Genomic DNA, 19355 nt, shown 5'->3' on the forward strand with positions numbered 1-19355 from the left:
AAAAAAAAAAAAAAAAAAAAAAAAAAAACCTGTCCACTAAAACTTATTCTAAAATCTTCATATCTAAAACACCATTATTATTCTGAAAGTTACCTGGCTTGCTTTATTTATTTATTTATTTTTTTGAGATGGAGTTTCAACTGTCACCCAGGCTGGAATGCAGTGGTGCAAATGTAAAAGTTACATTAAATAAAAAAGTTTTAATAATTAATTCATGAGGGATTGTGATTTCAATATTATGAAATGAGACAGTAAAAGAAAAAATTTGCCTGGGCATGGTGGCTCATGCCTATCTTCCCAGCACCTTGGGAGGCCGAGGCAAGAGAATCACTTGAGCCCAGCAGGAGTTTGAGATCAGCCAAGGCAACAGAGTGAGGCAAAAAATACAAAAATAAGCCAGGCATGGTGGTGCACACCTGTAGTCCTAGCTGCTCAGGAGGCTGACGTGAGATGATCTCTTGAGCCTGGGAGGTGAAAGTTGCAGTGAGCCAAGATGGCACCACTGTACTCCAGCCTAGGTGACAGGGAGACCCTGTCTCAAAATAAAAAATAAAAAATAAAAATAATTAGTAGTGTCTGGGCGTGGTGGCTCAAGCCTGTAATCCCAGCACTTTGAGAGGCTGAGGCGGGCAGATCATGAGGTCAGGAGTTCGAGATCAGCCTGGCCAAGAGACCAGCCTGGCCAATATGGTGAAACCCCATCTCTATTAAAAATACAAAAATTAGGCCGGGCACGGTGGCTCAAGCCTGTAATCCCAGCACTTTGGGAGGCCGAGACGGGCGGATCACGAGGTCAGGAGATCGAGACCATCCTGGCTAACACTGTGAAACCCCGTCTCTACTAAAAATACAAAAAAACTAGCCGGGCGAGGTGGCGGGCGCCCGTAGTCCCAGCTACTCAGGAGGCTGAGGCAGGAGAATGGCGTAAACCCGGGAGGCAGAGCTTGCAGTGAGCTGAGATCCGGCCACTGCACTCCAGCCCGGGCGACAGAGCAAGACTCCGTCTCAAAAAAAAAAAAAAAAAAATCTTGGTGTAAGTTCTTTCAGTATTTTTTCTATTTACCTATTGCCATTATTATTACATATTATCTCCTGTAACATTATTGTAAACATTTTCCCATGTTGTTAAAATTTTCAAAACTTGATTGCTGTTTTGCATACACCCCTGCAACACATAACAAAACAAATCCCCTGCTTAATGGATCCCATGGACACGTACTGGTTCCAGGTCACCATTTCCAGTCTTCTCAAATCATAACAGCTCAACCCCACTATGTAAAATCTATTCTCTTCTAAAAGATATTTGTGCACATGCTCAGGAGCCAGAAACTCAGAAGTCAACACCATTGCTCCTTTTGAGGAGATGCAGCCTGGAAAACCTTCACTTACTTTCTCCCTCATGGGGACAGTCATGAAACGCCTCACCAGGTATTGCTGCCAATGCCAGGGAACCAAGAATTTAATAAAGATGTGAAGGCAGCAGCAAGAGAAAATAAAATATCTAATTGGGGAGGTAAACAGACATCAAAGATGAAATACAGTCACTTCACAGTAGGACCCGGGGCCAGCCCTGTTTGACTCAATCAAATCCATTCCTTGCTAGCTTTTCCTACAGAAAATCAGAATCTATTCACAAGATCCACTATGAATACCACTTCATTCATGGCTTTTCTTTCTACAGGCTTGTTTCTTCACCTTTCTCCGGAAGAGTTGCCTGTTCTGTGACCATGTGACATCAATACCACTTCAGTATGCAATAATAACAATTAATAATCATAATAGCAAAGAGTTATATAGTCCTGCTTGTGTGCCAGGCATGTGAAGTGCTTCACTCACCTTTTGAATTCATATTAACCTCCTTAGTCCTCATGCCCTTCACCTCCACTCAGCTCTCTACTGATGAGCTGACAGCATGGCCTGGGAATTAATAGTATTGCACTACCTGTCATGGAATATTTTCTGTAATTATTCTTGAGGTCTCAAGACTTGTGAGGAGACAGGTGCCACCCCTTAATGGCAATGAGTTACCATAAAAGAAGTGATCATTCCCACATGTAGTTGAGAAAGGGTTTGCTTTGATGAGCCAAGAGCTGGGAGCCCACACACTCCTCAATTCCTGCCCCTGATAAAGAGTGAAACAGAGAGTGGACATCTATAGTTCGGTTTTATCTTTTCTGGCTTTGCCTATCCCTTTCTGTGGCTAGATTCAACATCAGCTGAGCCACTTAACATGTTACTGGACAAAAGAACAGAAAAGTTGGCAGCAGAAATAGGTTGTGTGGAGTGGTCTGTGTGTGTGTGTGTGACAGAGATAAGCCTGTGTTAATATAAATGCCTATACAGGCCGGGCGCAGTGGCTCATGCCTGTAATCTCCTCACTCTGGAAGGCCAAAGTAGGCGGATCACCTGAGGCCAGGAGTTCGAGACCAGACTGACCAACATGGCGAAACCCCATCTCTACTGAAAATACAAAATTAGCCGGTTGTGGTGGCAGGTGCCTGTAGTCCCAGCTACTCAGGAGGCTGAGGCAGGAGAATCATTTGAACCAGGGAGGCGGAGACTGCAGTGAGCCGAGATCTTGCCACTGCACTCCAGCCTGGGAGATAGAGTGAGACTCTATCTCAAAAAAAAAAGCTTATACAGAAGACATAAACTTTGCAAAATAATAGAAAACTGCATTTCTTCAAAATGTACTCAACAATCGGTAACAGTTTCATCCACTGGACTGGTAAAAAAAAGTCTGATCATGTTAACAATATCAATGCTTCCAATCCAGGAACTGAAGATGGTTACCATTGACTTGTGTCTTCTTTAATTTCATTCATCAATATTTTATAGATTTTATTGCACAGATCTTTCACCTCCTTGGTCAAATTTATACCTATGTATTTTATAATTTTTGATGCCATTATACATGCAATTGCTTTCTTAATTTCCTTTTTGGATAGTTCATTGTTAGTGTGTAGAGACACAACTGACTTTTACATGTTGCTTTTTTATATGGCAACTTTTCTGAATTCACTTATTACTAATAACAGGTTTTTTCTGTTTGTTTGTTTTTGTTTTTGAGATGGAGTCTCGCTCTGTCGCCCAGGCTGGAGGGCAGTGGCCGGATCTCAGCTCACTGCAAGCTCTGCCTCCCGGGTTTATGCCATTCTCCTGCCTCAGCCTCCCGAGTGGCTGGGACTGCAGGCGCCCGCCACCTCTCCTGGCTAGTTTTTTATATTTTTTAGTAGAGACGGGGTTTCACCATGTTGGCCAGGATGGTCTCAATCTCCTGACCTCGTGATCCGCCTGTCTCGGCCTCCCAAAGTGCTGGGATTACAGGCTTGAGCCACCACGCCCGGCCTCACTAATAACAGTTTTTGATGTATATGTTGAAGAGCAGTGGCAATAATGGGCATTCTTGTCTCATTCTGATCTTAGAGAAAATGCTTTCAGCTTTTATCCATTACATATGATGTTATCTGCAGTCTTGTCATATATGGCCATTTTATGTTTGGGTACATTCTTTATATACCTAATTTGTTGAGTTGTTTTTAATTATGAAAGGAGGTAAAAGTTTGTTAAACATTTGTGATTTTTACCCTTCATCCTGTTGATGGGATGTATCACGTTTATTGATTTGCATGTCAAACAATTATTGCATCCTATTTGATCATTATGTGTGATACCTTTAGTTTGCTATTGAATTCAGTTTGCTAGTATTTTCTTGAGAATTTTGCATTTCTGTTCATCACATTATCCAACATCAAGCTATACTACCAGGTTGCGGTAACCAAAACAGTTTGATACTGGTACAAAAATAGACACATAGATCAGTGGAACAGAATAGGGAACATAAAAATTAAGCTGCACATCTACAGCCATCTGGTCTTTAACAAAGTTGACAAAAATAAGCAATGGGGAAAGGACTATCTATTTACTAAATTATGCTGGGATATCTGGCTAGCCATAGGCAGAAAAGTAAAACTGTACCCCTCCTTTTCACCATATATAAAAATTAACTCAAAATGGATTTAATATTTAAATGTAAGACTTCAAACTATACGAATACTAGGAGAAAACCTAGGAAACATCATTCTAAACATTGACCTTGGGAAACAATTTATGACTAAGTCCCCAAAAGCAATTGCAACAAAACCAAAAATAGACAAATGGGACCTAATTAGACAACTAAAGAGCCTCTGCATAGCAAAAGAAACTATCAACAGAGTAAACAAACACCTTACAGGATGGGAGGAAATATTTGCAAACTATGCCTCCAATAAAGGACTAATACCAAGAATCTACAAGGAGTTCAACGAATCAATAAGCAAAAAACAAATAACCTCATTCCAAAGTCGACAAAATACGTGAACAGACACTTCTCAAAAGAAGACACACAAGTAGCCAACAAGCGTAGGAAAAGATGCTCAGCATCACTAATCATCAGAGAAACACAAATCAAAACCACAATGAGACACAATCTCACACCAGTCAGAATGGTTCTTATTAAAAAATCAAAAAAATAACAGATGTTGTCAAGGCTGCAGAGAAAAGGGAATGCTTATACACTGTGGGAATGTAAATTAGTCTAACACCTGTGGAAAGCAGTTGGAGATTTCTCAAACAACTAAAAATATAACTACCATTTGATGCAGCAATCCCATTACTGGGTATATACTCAAAGGAAAATAAATTGTTGTAAGAAAAATACACATGAACTTGTATATTTATAGCAGCAACACTCACAATAGCAAAGACATGAAAATAACCTAGGTGCCCACCAACAGTGGNAAAAAAAAAAAAAAAGTCTGATAACATCCAATGCTGATGAGAATGTGGAGGGTCAGGCATTGTACTACATGGCTGGCAGAGGCATACATTGCTATAACCTTTTTTGGAAAGTAATCTGATGTTATCTATCAAAAATTTAAATGTGCATATCTCTTGGCCCAGGATTTCACTTTTAGTACTCTATTCAACTATAATGAAAGCAGTGGTATGTAAAGATATATGTACATGGATATCAAATGAAGCTTTTTTAAGCAAAAAAAAAGAAGAAAAGTAAAAGATGAAAACAGCCTGAATCTCCATCAATAGGTTTTGATTAAATAAATTAAGGTGCATCTATGCTATAGACTACTGTGAAGCTGTTAAAATGATATGATATTCTGTTAAGTGAAAAAAACAAGTTATAGATAATGTGTATATATAATTCCATTTAGTTTAAAAACAGTGAAAATAAACAAACTGAAACACATATATGCATATGCAAATATGTACCTGAAAAAAGGCACAAAAGGATTTACATTAAATCCTTAATATTGGTTATTCTGTGGAAATAATATTGGACATGGATGAGGAGAAGGCCATAAATTTTTTAAACTATACCTTTGTAATTCAACTTACTGTAACCATCACGTATTACTTTTCATATTTAAAAATCCAATAAAATCAATTGGTAAGAAACAAAGTGATATTCTCAGACAACTTGAGAGGATATTTATCAGAAAGCCGAATGCCCCTCTACCCAGAAGATAATCCCAGATAGAATAAAGACTTTCTCTTAAAGTTTCTCAAATGGAAACACCCTCCCTGCTCTTTGAATAAAGTGACACATTTTATATTCCTGTATTCCTCTAATTTCTCTAATAATCAAAACATTCTGTACAATTTGATGCTGCAAACATTGTCAACCAAATCCAGAATCCAGAACTAAGGTTCTCCCAGCTGCCAATCATGCAAGGCAGGAATGCAGGTGAGAGAGAAGCCTGCCAATGTCTCACAGCAGCACCTGCCAGCCCTCGGTCACAAACCAGCAAATAACTTGGAAAACCCAGGCCAACATCCAAACACACTCATTTGCTCTACAGGTATTTACTCAGCACTTCCCTGTTCCAGATCCACGCTAGGCACTGACTACACCCTTGGTTGCTCCTTTTAGCATCTGTCATGCAGGCATAGAGGACACTGAGCATATATCCTCTTCAGAAAAATTCCTAAAATACTTGAATACTGTAATGAAAACACCCCCCTTCCCTTGTCTCCTTGAAGCTAAAAAATATTAATTCACAGATCTCCAAATACAAAAACAGGCCAAGGTAATTTGATCCAGCCCTTTCCTGAAACCCAAATCTCCTCACAGAAACCTCTTCCTGAACACTTCCCTCCAGATGGAGGATAGTAAGAGTGCAGGAGTGAGGAGATATTTACATGCTGGTCAAGGAGATGCAGCATTTTTTCCACTTTTTAATCTATCAAGTATTAAGTAAAAAAGACATTCAAGTACAATAAATAATTGCTGGTGAAAGTTGCTGAATGAGGTTTTTCCTAGAGCACAAAAGGCTGGGCTCCTCCTAATTCAGAAAATCGCATTAAGGTCTGTGGTTTTGATAGGACTCTGGAGGACAGGCAGACACGCTGCAGAGTTCTTGACCCATTATGGCTTCAATTTCACTTTTCTCAGCTTTCTTAAGCTTTCCACATTGGTTCTAAGGAGCACCCCAATCCACATGCAATTCTCTAATAAGAACCCTGATTAAAATATCAAATCTGATTCCACATTAAGAATGTTACTAATAATAAAGCTGAGATTTTTTTAGTATAAAATGGCAAAAATTTCAAAATAAATTATATTCAACCCCAATCAAGGAACAAAATTGGAAGTACTTTCAGACTTTGCTCATGAGAATATAAATTGGTATAATCTTTCTAGAAAGCAATTTAGCCATGTAGACCAAGAAAGAGCTTATGCCCTTTGAGAGAGTAATTACCGAACAAGAAATTTAGCCTAAGGAAATAACCAGAGATGAGCAAGAGTATATATTTATAACAATATTCACCATAGAATATTAGTAAAAGTTATTTAAAACAACCCACAAGTCCAGAAATAGATTAATCACATAAATTACCATGTAGCCATAGGATAGGATATTCTGCAACTATTAAAAATACCATTTTGAAGAATATTTCATGACAAGGGAAATGGCCAAAATATAGTTAATTTTAAAACTTTAGGTTATAATTGTATCAACATTATGGTCCCAGCTTAAAATATATATATACATACTTCTATTTGATAAAAGATTAGATACATACCACAATATCAGCAATCATTCTCTGTGAAATATGGTGTCACAAGTTATTTTTTATTCTTTTAAAACTTTTCTATCTTTTCTAAATTTTCTTCAGTAAGCAAATTATTACTCATATTTATATGTCTATCTAGATAGATAAATGCATACATATGTATATTCAAAGCCTGTCCTCCTGCTCATCTAAATGAAGGAAACTTTCATACTATTCTACATGGTTCCAGAAGTAGCTTGTGTGGCTTTGTAAATAATACACTGGACCAAAAAACTAATATTCATCCAAACACACTCACAATGAGGCAAGGCCAGTGGTGCTTCTGCCGTTCCAAAGCTAAAGCAAAAAACTGCCTGAATCCGAGCCATTCACATGCCTAGGTTTCACCCAGTTCTAAAATCTCCAGGCTACTTGTTGTTTCTACTTAATCCTTCTCACGTTACCTCTTGAGAAAGTCTCTACCACAGAGACAGCAAAGGCAGGCAAAGAGGTTGAGAGCAAATTACGGCAGTAGTAGTTTGGCTGCACGTTATCAGCTCCCCTCCAAAGATTTAGAAAGGGTATGGAACTAATGCCTAAAATGGGATTTAGAGATCCCTGTGGACTTTAATAATTCATGCTACACCAGTACCCAGGGAAAGTTGGAAGCTACTTTAAGAATCAAAGTACATGCAACTATGTGCCAAAAGCCCCCTGCAGACAATGGTGTCAGACTCCCCAGATGTGCACGAGGCCCAAAATCAATCCTCCAAAAGGCTGATCATTTCTTTCAAAAGAACACTAAATGCCTCAAGTCCTTTCAGGAAGTAACAGAGAAAAGGGCCAAATCATAACAAAAAATGCATCATTTCTGAAAGAAAAAATTCTATAGTCTGTGAGTTCTACTGATAATGGGGTCTCTAAATACTTCAGACGAAGTAACAGATGACCACAACAGTGTGTGTGTGCACATTTGTATGTGTATGTGCACACGTGTGTATGTAGGGATGTGTTCGGGTAGAAGTGTAGGTATAACTGTACAAGTGAGTGTGTGGGGGGTGTGTATAGAGCATGTGAGTAGATGTGGGTGGGTGTGTACATGTGGGTGTGTAAGGGTGGTATGGTAGGAGAATGGAGGGAACAGAGTAGGAAATAACAGGAACAAAGAATGGATATAAAACACAGCCCTAAATGAACTAAAAGGAATCAACATCTTTTAGACCACTACGGAAAAATATGATTAAATTAAAGGGAAACTGATATTTTAAATGCCACAAACCTCACCAATGGGATAACATATTTAGTTTAGAGAAGTTCCAGTGTATTGCAAAACAAGGAATATCCTCATAATGACCATTTAGGAAATTAAATGACAGTCCATACTATCCCTAGTCCCACTCAGCTGAACTTCCAGAAGACCTTAGATCAATACCTAACCCATTCCAATGAAGTCTGATAATGTATCTGGGGCTCTGTCCCCATCAATAAGAGGATCTGGAGAGTGAGTGCTGCTGGCGTCAGCCTGGTCTAACCTCCTGGGCATGCACATGAATCGACACACACATACACACACACACACACACAAACACACACACTCACACAGAGCTGCAGTCTCCACCTCCCCACCCATCTACATGACACCCACACATGACTGCTTGCCTGCCTCAGTTTCTTGTATGATTCTGCCTTGCTTGGTTCCATCCATCCATCTATCCATCCATCCATTCACCCATCCATCTGTCCATCTATTTATCCATCTATCCATTCACCCATCCAGCTATCCATCCGACATTTATTAAGAGCATTCTATGTGCTATTCTACTGGTCTCTCATCTACATACCCAGCCTGCCCAGTTGGACATAAGCATTTTGATTAACTCTTGTCAATCCTCTTCCCCAAACCTAATTATTGAACTTTGATCCCCACATCCCTGGCCCCCAGGTACTTGCTTAGGTACTGCCTCAAACAGTTCCCACGCAACTATGCAGGGGAAGCCTCTCCCAGAAGCCCTGGCTGCCACATACAGATGCTCCTCGACTTACATGGGGATACATCCCTATAAACCCATTGAAAGCTAAAAATATCATAAGTCAGCTGGGCATGGTGGTTCATACCTGTAATCTCAGCTACTTGGGAGGCTGAGATAGGAGGATCACTTGAGGCCAGGATGTCAAGACCAGCCTGGGCAACACAGGAAGACCTCATTTATTTTAAAAAAAAGTTTTCTTAATTAGCTGGACATGGTGTCTCACTCATGAAGTCCCAACTACTCAGTAGACTGAGACAGGAGGATTACTTGAACCCAGGAGTTTGAGATTACAGTAAGCTATAATCATGCCACTTCACTCTAGCCTAGGCAACAGAGCAAGACCCCATTAAAATATATATATGTATATGTATATGTACATATGTATATATGTGGGTGTGTGTGTATATATACACATATATATATAAAGTCCAAAATGCATTTAACACTCCTAACCTGCCAAACATCATACATACATTAGTTTAGCCTGCCTTAAACGTGCTCAGAACACTTACATTAACCTACAGTAAGGCAAAATCATCTGGAAACACAGCACACTGTACAGTATCAGTTGTTTACCCTCATGATTATATGGCTGATTGGGAAGTGTGGCTCAATGCCACCACTCGGCATCAGAAGACAGTATTTCACCACACATATAGACAGCCCAGGAAGAGATAAAAATTCAAAGTATGGTTTCTACCGAACAAGTATTGTTTTTCACAACCTTAAAGTTGAACAATCATAAGTCAAACAATGGTAAGTCAGGAACCATCTGTATATCCCACCACCCTACCCCACCACACACACACACACACACACACACACACACACACACACACCAAGATCTGGTCCCTTGCACATCAATCCAAGGTGAACTGTCTTTTTGTATGCCATTTCCACCATGAATTTTACTTTTGGCTACAACCCCACACCCACCCACACATATGTTCATCCTCTAGCACGGGTTCTACCTATCCTTGCTCCTTAGCTTCCCCTGTCATGTCTCTTGTAATTCTGATAGGCCTCACATCCAAGGTACACATCACACAAAAAAAGTACTAAGATTGTATTTCTTTGGTCAAAATTAATAATACTTTGGGCGACCAGGCGTGGTGGCTCATGCCTGTAATCCTAGTTCTTTGGGAAGCCAAGGTGGGCAGATCACTTGAGGTCAGGCATTCAAGACCAGCCTGACTGATATGGCAAAACCTCATCTCTATTAAAAATACAAAAATTAGCTGGGCATGGTGGTTCATGCCTGTAATCGCAGCTACTCAGGAGGCTGAGGCAGGAGAATCTCTTGAACTCGGGAGGCGGAGGTTGCAGTGAGCCAAGATTGCACCACTGCACTCCAGCCTGGGTGACACAGCATGACTCTGTCTCAAAAATAATAATAATAATAATACTTTGGAAAGCACTAGACTTACACAGTATTTGTTGACATTTTCATTTTCCCACAGTCTTGAACTTTTTAGCTCTACTAGTTTTATTTTTTAATGTAAGACAGAGTCTTACTCTGTCACCCAGGCTGGAGTGCAGTGTCATGATCTTGGCTCACTGTAACCTCTGCCTCCTGTGTTCAAGCGATTCTCCTGCCTCAGCCTCCCGAGTAGCCGGGATTACCAGTGCATGCCACCATGACCAGCTAAATTTTTGTATTTTTAGTAGAGATGGGGTTTTGTCACGTTGGCCAGGCTGGTCTCGAACTCCTGACCTTGTGATCTGCCCGCTTTGGCCTCCCAAAGTGCTGGGACTACAGGCATGAGCCACTGCATCCGGCCGCTCTGCTACTCTTAGTGTATGATCTACAGCCACTCTTTTAGAACAGGAGGAGAGAATGGCTTCAATGCAAATGGCACAGAATCCTATGTACTTATAGTTACATGTGCAACATCTAAGAACAGTTTAGACTCAGAAGATCTGAAACAGCCAGTGAGTTCATCAGCATCACGCCACCGTGGTTGCTGTAGCACTGGATATACCAGAAAGTGGGGAGCCCCCATTGCCCAAAGGAAATTAAGGAAGACCAGCAAACCAAGGGCACTAGGTGGAATTCAAGCCCTATTTCAGGAACAAATCTTAAGTCCCACTATGTAAGCAGATGGAAGAAAAGCGCTAGCATAAAAACATGGCAGGATCTGTGTCAGCACTACTAAGAACATAGTCTGGGCAAGACAACAGGTGAGAAGCCCAGACTCTCTTCCACCCCAAAGTATCCTGAGTACAGAGAACCAACCCTAGCCCTGTACACCACAGCCTGGTGTCTCCATAAAGCACACCCAAGACCAAAGCATTGGTCTAGAATTCTCCACTGTGCTACCCCACTGTCCACCCAGCCCCAATAAGCCCCAAAACCTGAAGAGGTGTGTAGGGCTTGCCTTTGATCAGCCGTTCAGGTCTTGTCCCTGGTAAGGTCCACATTGCCTGTGCCAAGTGTCCAAAGACAGTGGCATCAAGAGTGGAAAGCTTGGGCCCCATGATGTACTTCTTATCACCTGCAGTAAATAAAGCAGAGAAGTCACTGGGCTGGCCCGCACTACCTCACATCATCACAATGGCATGCAGCACACTCTATTACACATTCTTATACTGAATACCAAAAAACTTTGCAGAGTCGAAATGCATGCACACCCGTTTGCTTAAAAAAAAAAATAGAACAAAGGTAAAATGAATTAAGCAATCATGTGATACATCAACCCATAGGATAGAAACACAAGGAACATATCAAAATAAGCAGATGAGGGAGGGCATTCATGGAAAAAAGGGAGAACTGATCACCACTAGACCTCTGGGGAACCCATCTCAAACTCTAGTTAAGTAAAGTCTGTGATGCTTAAGAACACCTGGAAGTTTGCTTAAATCGTCTCAAAAGTAACCCAAAGCAAGCACAGCCAACATCAGCACTTATATTATTAATTTAAATACATTTCCCCAGGAAAAACAAGAAGCCTAAGCTCCTTAAGAGGTTTGGAGGTGACATTTCCCATGACACTACATGGTCCTGGCAAGGTTCTCACCTCTGAGGACCAGCTTCCATGGAAAACATTAAGAGAAGCTATGAGGTCACAGGCTCAGCCCTGGCATCAGGCTCTCATGAAAGGATGTTTCACACTACTGCTCCCATCTCTCCGTTTCACACTACTGACTTCATCCAGGCCTTGTCACCGGACTATCACACTCAACCTATTAAAACTGACCCAAGTCATCTCCCAGGCTACTGTTAGACACTGCTGCATATGGATGGAGCACTGGGGGAGATGGATCTGCCTAGTTCACATCCTGGCATCACTGTTATTCAATGTGGGAATCTGGTCATCACATAACCTCTACAGCCTCAGTTTTCCCATCTGGAAATGGGGATGAAACTAAGAGTGTCTATTTCTTTGGGCTATTGTGAGGATGAAATGACATAGTGTACATTAGCATTCATGATAGCCCCTCCCTTTCTCCAGTCCTTTCCACATCCCACCTGACACTATCAACTTCCTAAGATCTTTTTTTTTTTTTTTTTTTTTTTTTGAGACAGAGTCTCGCTCTGTTGCCCAGGTTGGAGTGCAGTGGCACGATCTTGGCTCACTGCAAGCTCCGCCTCCCAGGTTCAAGTGAGTCTCCTGCCTCAGTCTCCCAAGTAGCTGAGATCACAGGCAGCTGCCACCATGCCCGGCTAATTTTTGTATTTTTAGTAGAGACAGAGTTTAGCCATGTTGGCCAGGCTGATCTTGAACTCCTGACCTCAAGTGATCTGCCCACCTCAGCCTCCCGAAGTGCTGGGATTACAGGAGTGAGCCACTGCAGCCGGCCCTAAGACACTCTTTTAATCATGTCACTCCCTTCAAACACCTTCCATGGCTTTTGAAATGAGTTATGAAATGAACTCCAAACTCAACTTAGAACTTAAAGTGCATTATACATTGCCTCCAACACAGGTTCCAGCTTTATCCTTCATTCCTCCCTTATCCTAGCAAACCCGGAGGCCACGCCCATTCCCCAGCACACTTTATGCCTCCAACTGCTACACCTTTGCTCTTGCTGTGCCCACCCTTTCTCTGCCCCCACAACTTATATGTGCTCACCACTTCTCTCGAATCAATTCTATCCATCCTTCAAGGTCCAGCTCCAGCCTGCTTTCAAAGCTTTCTGGTGGCAACAGGAGCTTTCAGTTCATACAGTCCTGTATTTACATCTCCCTTTTGCACATATAGCCTTATAGGATTTTAAGGCATTTAATGCCTATTAACCTTCTCAACTATAAAATGAGAAGAATAACTGAGGTGACTTGAGCAGAGCACACAGCAGATATATCCTACCTCTTCTCTCTCGGGCTTCTTGAGTGACATTTTTCCCACAATGCTCTATACACAGTGTGTGTGTGTGTGCGCGCGCATGTGTGTGTGTGTGTCTGTGTCTATGTGTGTTTGTGTGTGTGTGTGTGCATTTTATCTTTCCAGCAAAATTGTTAGCTCTTTGAAAGTAAGGGTCAATTCTTGCTTTTATTTAGCAAACCCTTATACCACATTTACTACATGCCTGGCCTGGTTCTACAGGCTGTACTCTAGGAATATCTACCCCTTTCACCACTCTTGAGTGACAAGCTGAGGAAACTGAGTATCTGATGACAATGCACAGGAAAGACAGGAAGAGGAAATGGTTGGAGGTGAGAACACAAGTTAACAACTGTTATAGCACAAATGAAGCAGGAAGTGATTTTTAAAAATCATTTCTCCTATATATGCCATAAGGACCAAGGAATACCCTATAGTAGGGCAATATGCTGAACCTAACCAAATTGCCTTTTCTGGTGAGGACAATCAAGTCATTCACATTAGAGCCCTTAGTTATTTCCCATTGTCAACCAAATTCTCCATCATTTGAGTCTTATACCATTAGCCAAATACTGGGGGGAAATCCAGAGAAAGTACTACCTGGACAGAAATAATAACGAAAAATCAGATACCATAAGAAGATCAACTTCCTAAGATCTTTTTTTTTTTTTTTTTTTTTTTTAGACAAGGTTCCGCCTTTTCCCCGGGTGGGGGGGGGGGGGCCGATCTTGGCTCACTGCAAGCTCCGCCTCCCAGGTTCAAGTGAGTCTCCTGCCTCAGTCTCCCAAGTAGCTGAGATCACAGGCAGCTGCCACCATGCCCGGCTAATTTTGTATTTTAGTAGAGACAGAGTTTAGCCATGTTGGCCAGGCTGATCTTGAATTCCTGACCTCAAGTGATCTGCCCACCTCAGCCTCCCAAAGTGCTGGGATTACAGGAGTGAGCCACTGCAGCCGGCCCTAAGACACTCTTTTAATCATGTCACTCCCTTCAAACACCTTCCATGGCTTTTGAAATGAGTTATGAAATGAACTCCAAACTCAACTTAGAACTTAAAGTGCATTATACATTGCCTCCAACACAGGTTCCAGCTTTATCCTTCATTCCTCCCTTATCCTAGCAAACCCGGAGGCCACGCCCATTCCCCAGCACACTTTATGCCTCCAACTGCTACACCTTTGCTCTTGCTGTGCCCACCCTTTCTCTGCCCCACAACTTATATGTGCTCACCACTTCTCTCGAATCAATTCTATCCATCCTTCAAGGTCCAGCTCCAGCCTGCTTTCAAAGCTTTCTGGTGGCAACAGGAGCTTTCAGTTCATACAGTCCTGTATTTACATCTCCCTTTTGCACATATAGCCTTATAGGATTTTAAGGCATTTAATGCCTATTAACCTTCTCAACTATAAAATGAGAAGAATAACTGAGGTGACTTGAGCAGAGCACACAGCAGATATATCCTACCTCTTCTCTCTCGGGCTTCTTGAGTGACATTTTCCCACAATGCTCTATACACAGTGTGTGTGTGTGTGCGCGCGCATGTGTGTGTGTGTGTCTGTGTCTATGTGTGTTTGTGTGTGTGTGTGTGCATTTTATCTTTCCAGCAAAATTGTTAGCTCTTTGAAAGTAAGGGTCAATTCTTGCTTTTATTTAGCAAACCCTTATACCACATTTACTACATGCCTGGCCTGGTTCTACAGGCTGTACTCTAGGAATATCTACCCCTTTCACCACTCTTGAGTGACAAGCTGAGGAAACTGAGTATCTGATGACAATGCACAGGAAAGACAGGAAGAGGAAATGGTTGGAGGTGAGAACACAAGTTAACAACTGTTATAGCACAAATGAAGCAGGAAGTGATTTTAAAATCATTTCTCCTATATATGCCATAAGGACCAAGGAATACCCTATAGTAGGGCAATATGCTGAACCTAACCAAATTGCCTTTTCTGGTGAGGACAATCAAGTCATTCACATTAGAGCCCTTAGTTATTTCCCATTGTCAACCAAATTCTCCATCATTTGAGTCTTATACCATTAGCCAAATACTGGGGGGAAATCCAGAGAAAGTACTACCTGGACAGAAATAATAACGAAAAATCAGATACCATAAGAAGTAATTCCTAAGGTGTTACTCCTGGGGTTGCATCCCGCTGGCGCCATGCCTCCGCGGCACCCCTGCTGGCATTAAGTGAATGCAGGGAGGCAGAGGGAAACTGTACAGAAGCTCTCCTGCCATCCTGCTAGGGCAGGAGGGCATGTCGGCCAGGTGGCCCAACAGTCCTCCCTATGGGATTGTACCAGGCTCAACCCATTCAAAGTCCAAATACAGGACTACCCACATACTGGAAGCCATTAGAGGGCTTCAGGACCATTGTGAGAAGGGCTACACACAGCCTCAGAGAGAAGAAAACAGGATTTTTGTTGTGTGTGTGTGTGTGTGTGTGTGTGTGTGTTTTAAGAGCAACAATGACTTCGTGATCAAAAAAAAAAAAACGGAAGAAAGAAAATGTTGCTGTCCTTGAATTACTCAAAAGGACTCTAAGGGAAACACCAGAGTAAAGTCCATCAATTTTGAAGTCTGTTGTAGAATCCAAAGACTTTAAAGGCAAAATGTAAAACACAAATATGAATAAAATTTGGAAAACCTAAAATAGAACACACAGGACTTTGATAAAAAGAAAAAATCATTTAAAAAAATCATTTGAACCCACACATCAAATAGTGCATATAATGTTTGGCCAAAATTCACCATCTGGCTTCAAAATGTTAAAATAGAAGAACACTGTATTAGTGAGTAAAGAACAAGGCTGAGAATGCTACCACATCTCCCGACTTCTGGCCGAAGCTCTCAGTCTCCACAATGTGCCACAATGATCTTCATCTCAGAGATAAAGACTGCATGGAACAGCAGGAGGGTTGAGCTGTGAAAGTTTACAAAAGGATGCTTTCATCAGGAAGGAATACAGAATGCAAAAGGGAAAAGAGAACAGAAATCAGGTGTTTTCAAAGGCGCCTGCAAAAATATAGGTGGAATTTTCTATTTGTTTTTTTTTTTTTTTTTTTTTTTTTTGGTTTTTTTCTTTTATTTTTTTTTTTTTTTTATTTTTTTTTTTTTTTTTTTTTTTTTTTTTTTTTTTTTTCTGAGTGGCAGATATAAAATTATATATGTGTACACACACACAGGACAGTTACGAATGTCAATAATACAAAAATATCCCATCATTCAAAAGTCCTCATAGTACCTGATGGCAGAAAGCCTTTTAAATTTTGTTTTAAAATAATTTTAGATTTACAGAAATGTTGTAAAAATAGCACAGTGTGTCTGTGGGGGTATTTCTGGATGAGATTAGCATGTGAATTAGTGGACTGAGTAAAGCAGACTGTCCTCCCTAAGGTGGGTGGGCCTCATCCAATCAGTTGAAGGCCTGAATAGAACAAAAAGCCTGACCCCTCACCTGAGTAAGGAAGACAGATTTCCTTCTGCCTAACTGCCTTCAAACTGGGACACTGGTCCCTCCGAGGTCTCCAGCTTGCCAGTTCATCCTGCAGATCTTGGAACTTGTCAGCTTCCATAATTGTGTGAGCCAACTTTGTATAATAAATCCTAATGGATCGGTTTCTCTGAAGAATCCTGACTAATACACCTTCGCAGGGCATCATATCAGGGAGCATGTAATGTCCTATATCTTATGACTATGATATTAATCTTAACCATGTGGTAAAGATGACATCTGCTAGATTTTTCACTATAAAGTTAGGATTTATTCCTTTGTAACTAATAATCTTGACAGAGACACTTTGACACTTTATAAATATCCTGTTTCTCCTCAAACTTTGGCCTGCTAATTTTAGTGTCCATTGGTGAATGTTATCTGAAGCAAATATTACTGTGGTGTTTGCTTCATTGTGAGTTTCGATTTCTCTCATTCTTTGTATTGATTAGAATTCTACTGTCCTTTCCCATTTCCTAATGTATTCAATTATTTATTTATGTAAGTATGCACTAATGGATACCTATTTTATTCTATAGGCTATAATCCAATACTCTCATTATTTTGTTGCTCAAATTGTTCTAGCTTTGGCCTTTGGGAGCTTGGCAAAAGAAATTTTTTTTAAGGAAATCGAATTAGATTTGACTCGGCTTAGAGACAAAGAGGCCAAGTTAAAGGCTTCAGACTGCAGCACTCTTGGGGTTCGCAAAGTAGCCCCGGATCTCACAACCAGGGGGTTTTGACAAAAGCAGAACACTCAGGACACTTGTGAAGGGCACTGAGGGAGGAGACTTGGGTGATGAGACACTGTGAGCTTCATTTTTGGGAGGTGAACCATCCGGTGACTTCCACAGGATGGACAGAAGCAGCTGAGGGATATGTGGGCACCTGTAACTCCCCCGCCAGCCTCCAAGCTCAGAATGTGAACTGTGAACCACGGGTGAAGGAAAATGAAGATTGAAAACATCAAAGCCATGGGGTGTGAAGGGACGAGGGTACATCAGACCTTTTGAAGTATGCTCCACCTGAGGCCAGCTGCTAAGCACCCAGAACACCTCCCCAAGGGTGCAGAGCCCTCCTAATGATGAGGGTGAGTCTACATGCTGATAGTAACAAAGTGACTTCAGGTGCCCAGAGTGACCCAACAGACCTCATGGCTTGGTCTTCAAGTGGCAATCAGAGAGCAGAGAACAGGAATGAAATACAAGGACAGTGACTATGCAGCCAAAGGGAGGGGCCATGTGGATCTGGAGAAGGAGAGCCCCCAGGGGGAGTGGCAGGGGGAGTGGCTGGTTCTACTGTGCGGCTGGAGAATGACAGTTGGCCCTGGATATCTGTAGAATTTCATATGACCTCTCCTGGTGGTTTAGGCAGCTCCTCTCTGTGAGAAAGGCCATATTGTAGATGAAGGAATCATTGGGACACCCAAGGATGACCAAAAACTGAGTGGAAGTACTAAACCATGAATAACAAGAATGTTAAGGGGTCCTGATGGACATTAGCTCTCTTACACAGACTTGAGTTCACTGTGATTGGACTATGTCATGGATCGTTGGTTATAAGCCTGTAGCGACCTTGATTAACCCAAGGCTGCTTATCCTGACCACCAAGCCTGACCAGCTCTTCCCACATTGTCTTCCACTTCTGTGGCTATCATGGGCAGCCACAGAGGGTTGACCAGGAGATAAGGGACACAGCAAAGACAAGAGTATGTGGAAGAGGACTGAGCACGTAGACTAGGTCCTTCACCCCCACTGAGTAGTAACTGAGCGGATGGCTGGATGAGCAGGGCAGGGAGAACAATAGAGGACAAAGACGCACAGTTGTCCAGGGAGAATGGAAGCAATATTGAGTCTGAGAAGAATGTCTAGAATCCAGGCCTGAAAACTTAGGCCAAATTGAGGGAACTAGCAAGTTGCAAAGCTGAAGCAAGCTGAACTTGATGAGCAAAGGAACCAAGAGAATAGGAGGGGACAAGCAGAGAGTCGCATGCACCTGAAAGTTCCATTGGGGAACGGGGGGGCATACGCAGCATAACTGAGGAGTGCTCACAATCCTGGGCTGTTTGCTTGCTGCCTGGCTCTGAGCTGCCTCCCTGGGGAGGATGCATGAGAGCTGACAGTGTGCAACACTCTCCAGACCTGGGCAGGACAAGCTGAGCTCTACCTCCTATGAATGGTCTACTTCAGTCAAACATGTAGGTGCTCATCCTATCCTCCCTGCTCCAAATAACTCCGGCTATCTAAGGCTGACTTTTCCCTTAGGACTCAGACCAAGTCCTACCTCCTCCACTGCATGAAGGCTTCCCGCACTGTCCCAGTTTACTGGAACCTCTCATTGTCCACGCCTCTGCTAAATCCCAGAGGGACGTATTGCTTAGAGTGAGGCTACTCAGAGAGTAGTCTAGCAGCACCAGCAGCACCTGAGTGTTAGTTAGAAATTCTCAGATCCCATCA

General features: G+C 41.8%; 1 protein-coding gene across 2 annotated transcripts in view; it reads right to left on the minus strand.

The window, feature by feature from the left end:
* FAXC (failed axon connections homolog, metaxin like GST domain containing) overlaps positions 1–19355 on the minus strand; it is an 81616-nt gene that overhangs the window by 11635 nt on the left and 50626 nt on the right. Inside the window, exon 5 of one of the 2 annotated variants that reach the window (XM_017889834.1) lies at positions 11462–11578. The exons of the other annotated variant lie outside the window; for it this stretch is intronic. Within the exon in view, the coding sequence (XP_017745323.1) occupies positions 11462–11578 (117 nt within the window). The remainder of the gene's footprint in view (positions 1–11461; positions 11579–19355) is intronic. 2 annotated transcript variants of the gene reach the window in all.

The sequence above is a fragment of the Rhinopithecus bieti genome, unplaced genomic scaffold (assembly GCF_001698545.2).
Source record: "Rhinopithecus bieti isolate Rb0 unplaced genomic scaffold, ASM169854v2 scaffold_18624, whole genome shotgun sequence".
NCBI lineage: Eukaryota > Metazoa > Chordata > Mammalia > Primates > Cercopithecidae > Rhinopithecus > Rhinopithecus bieti.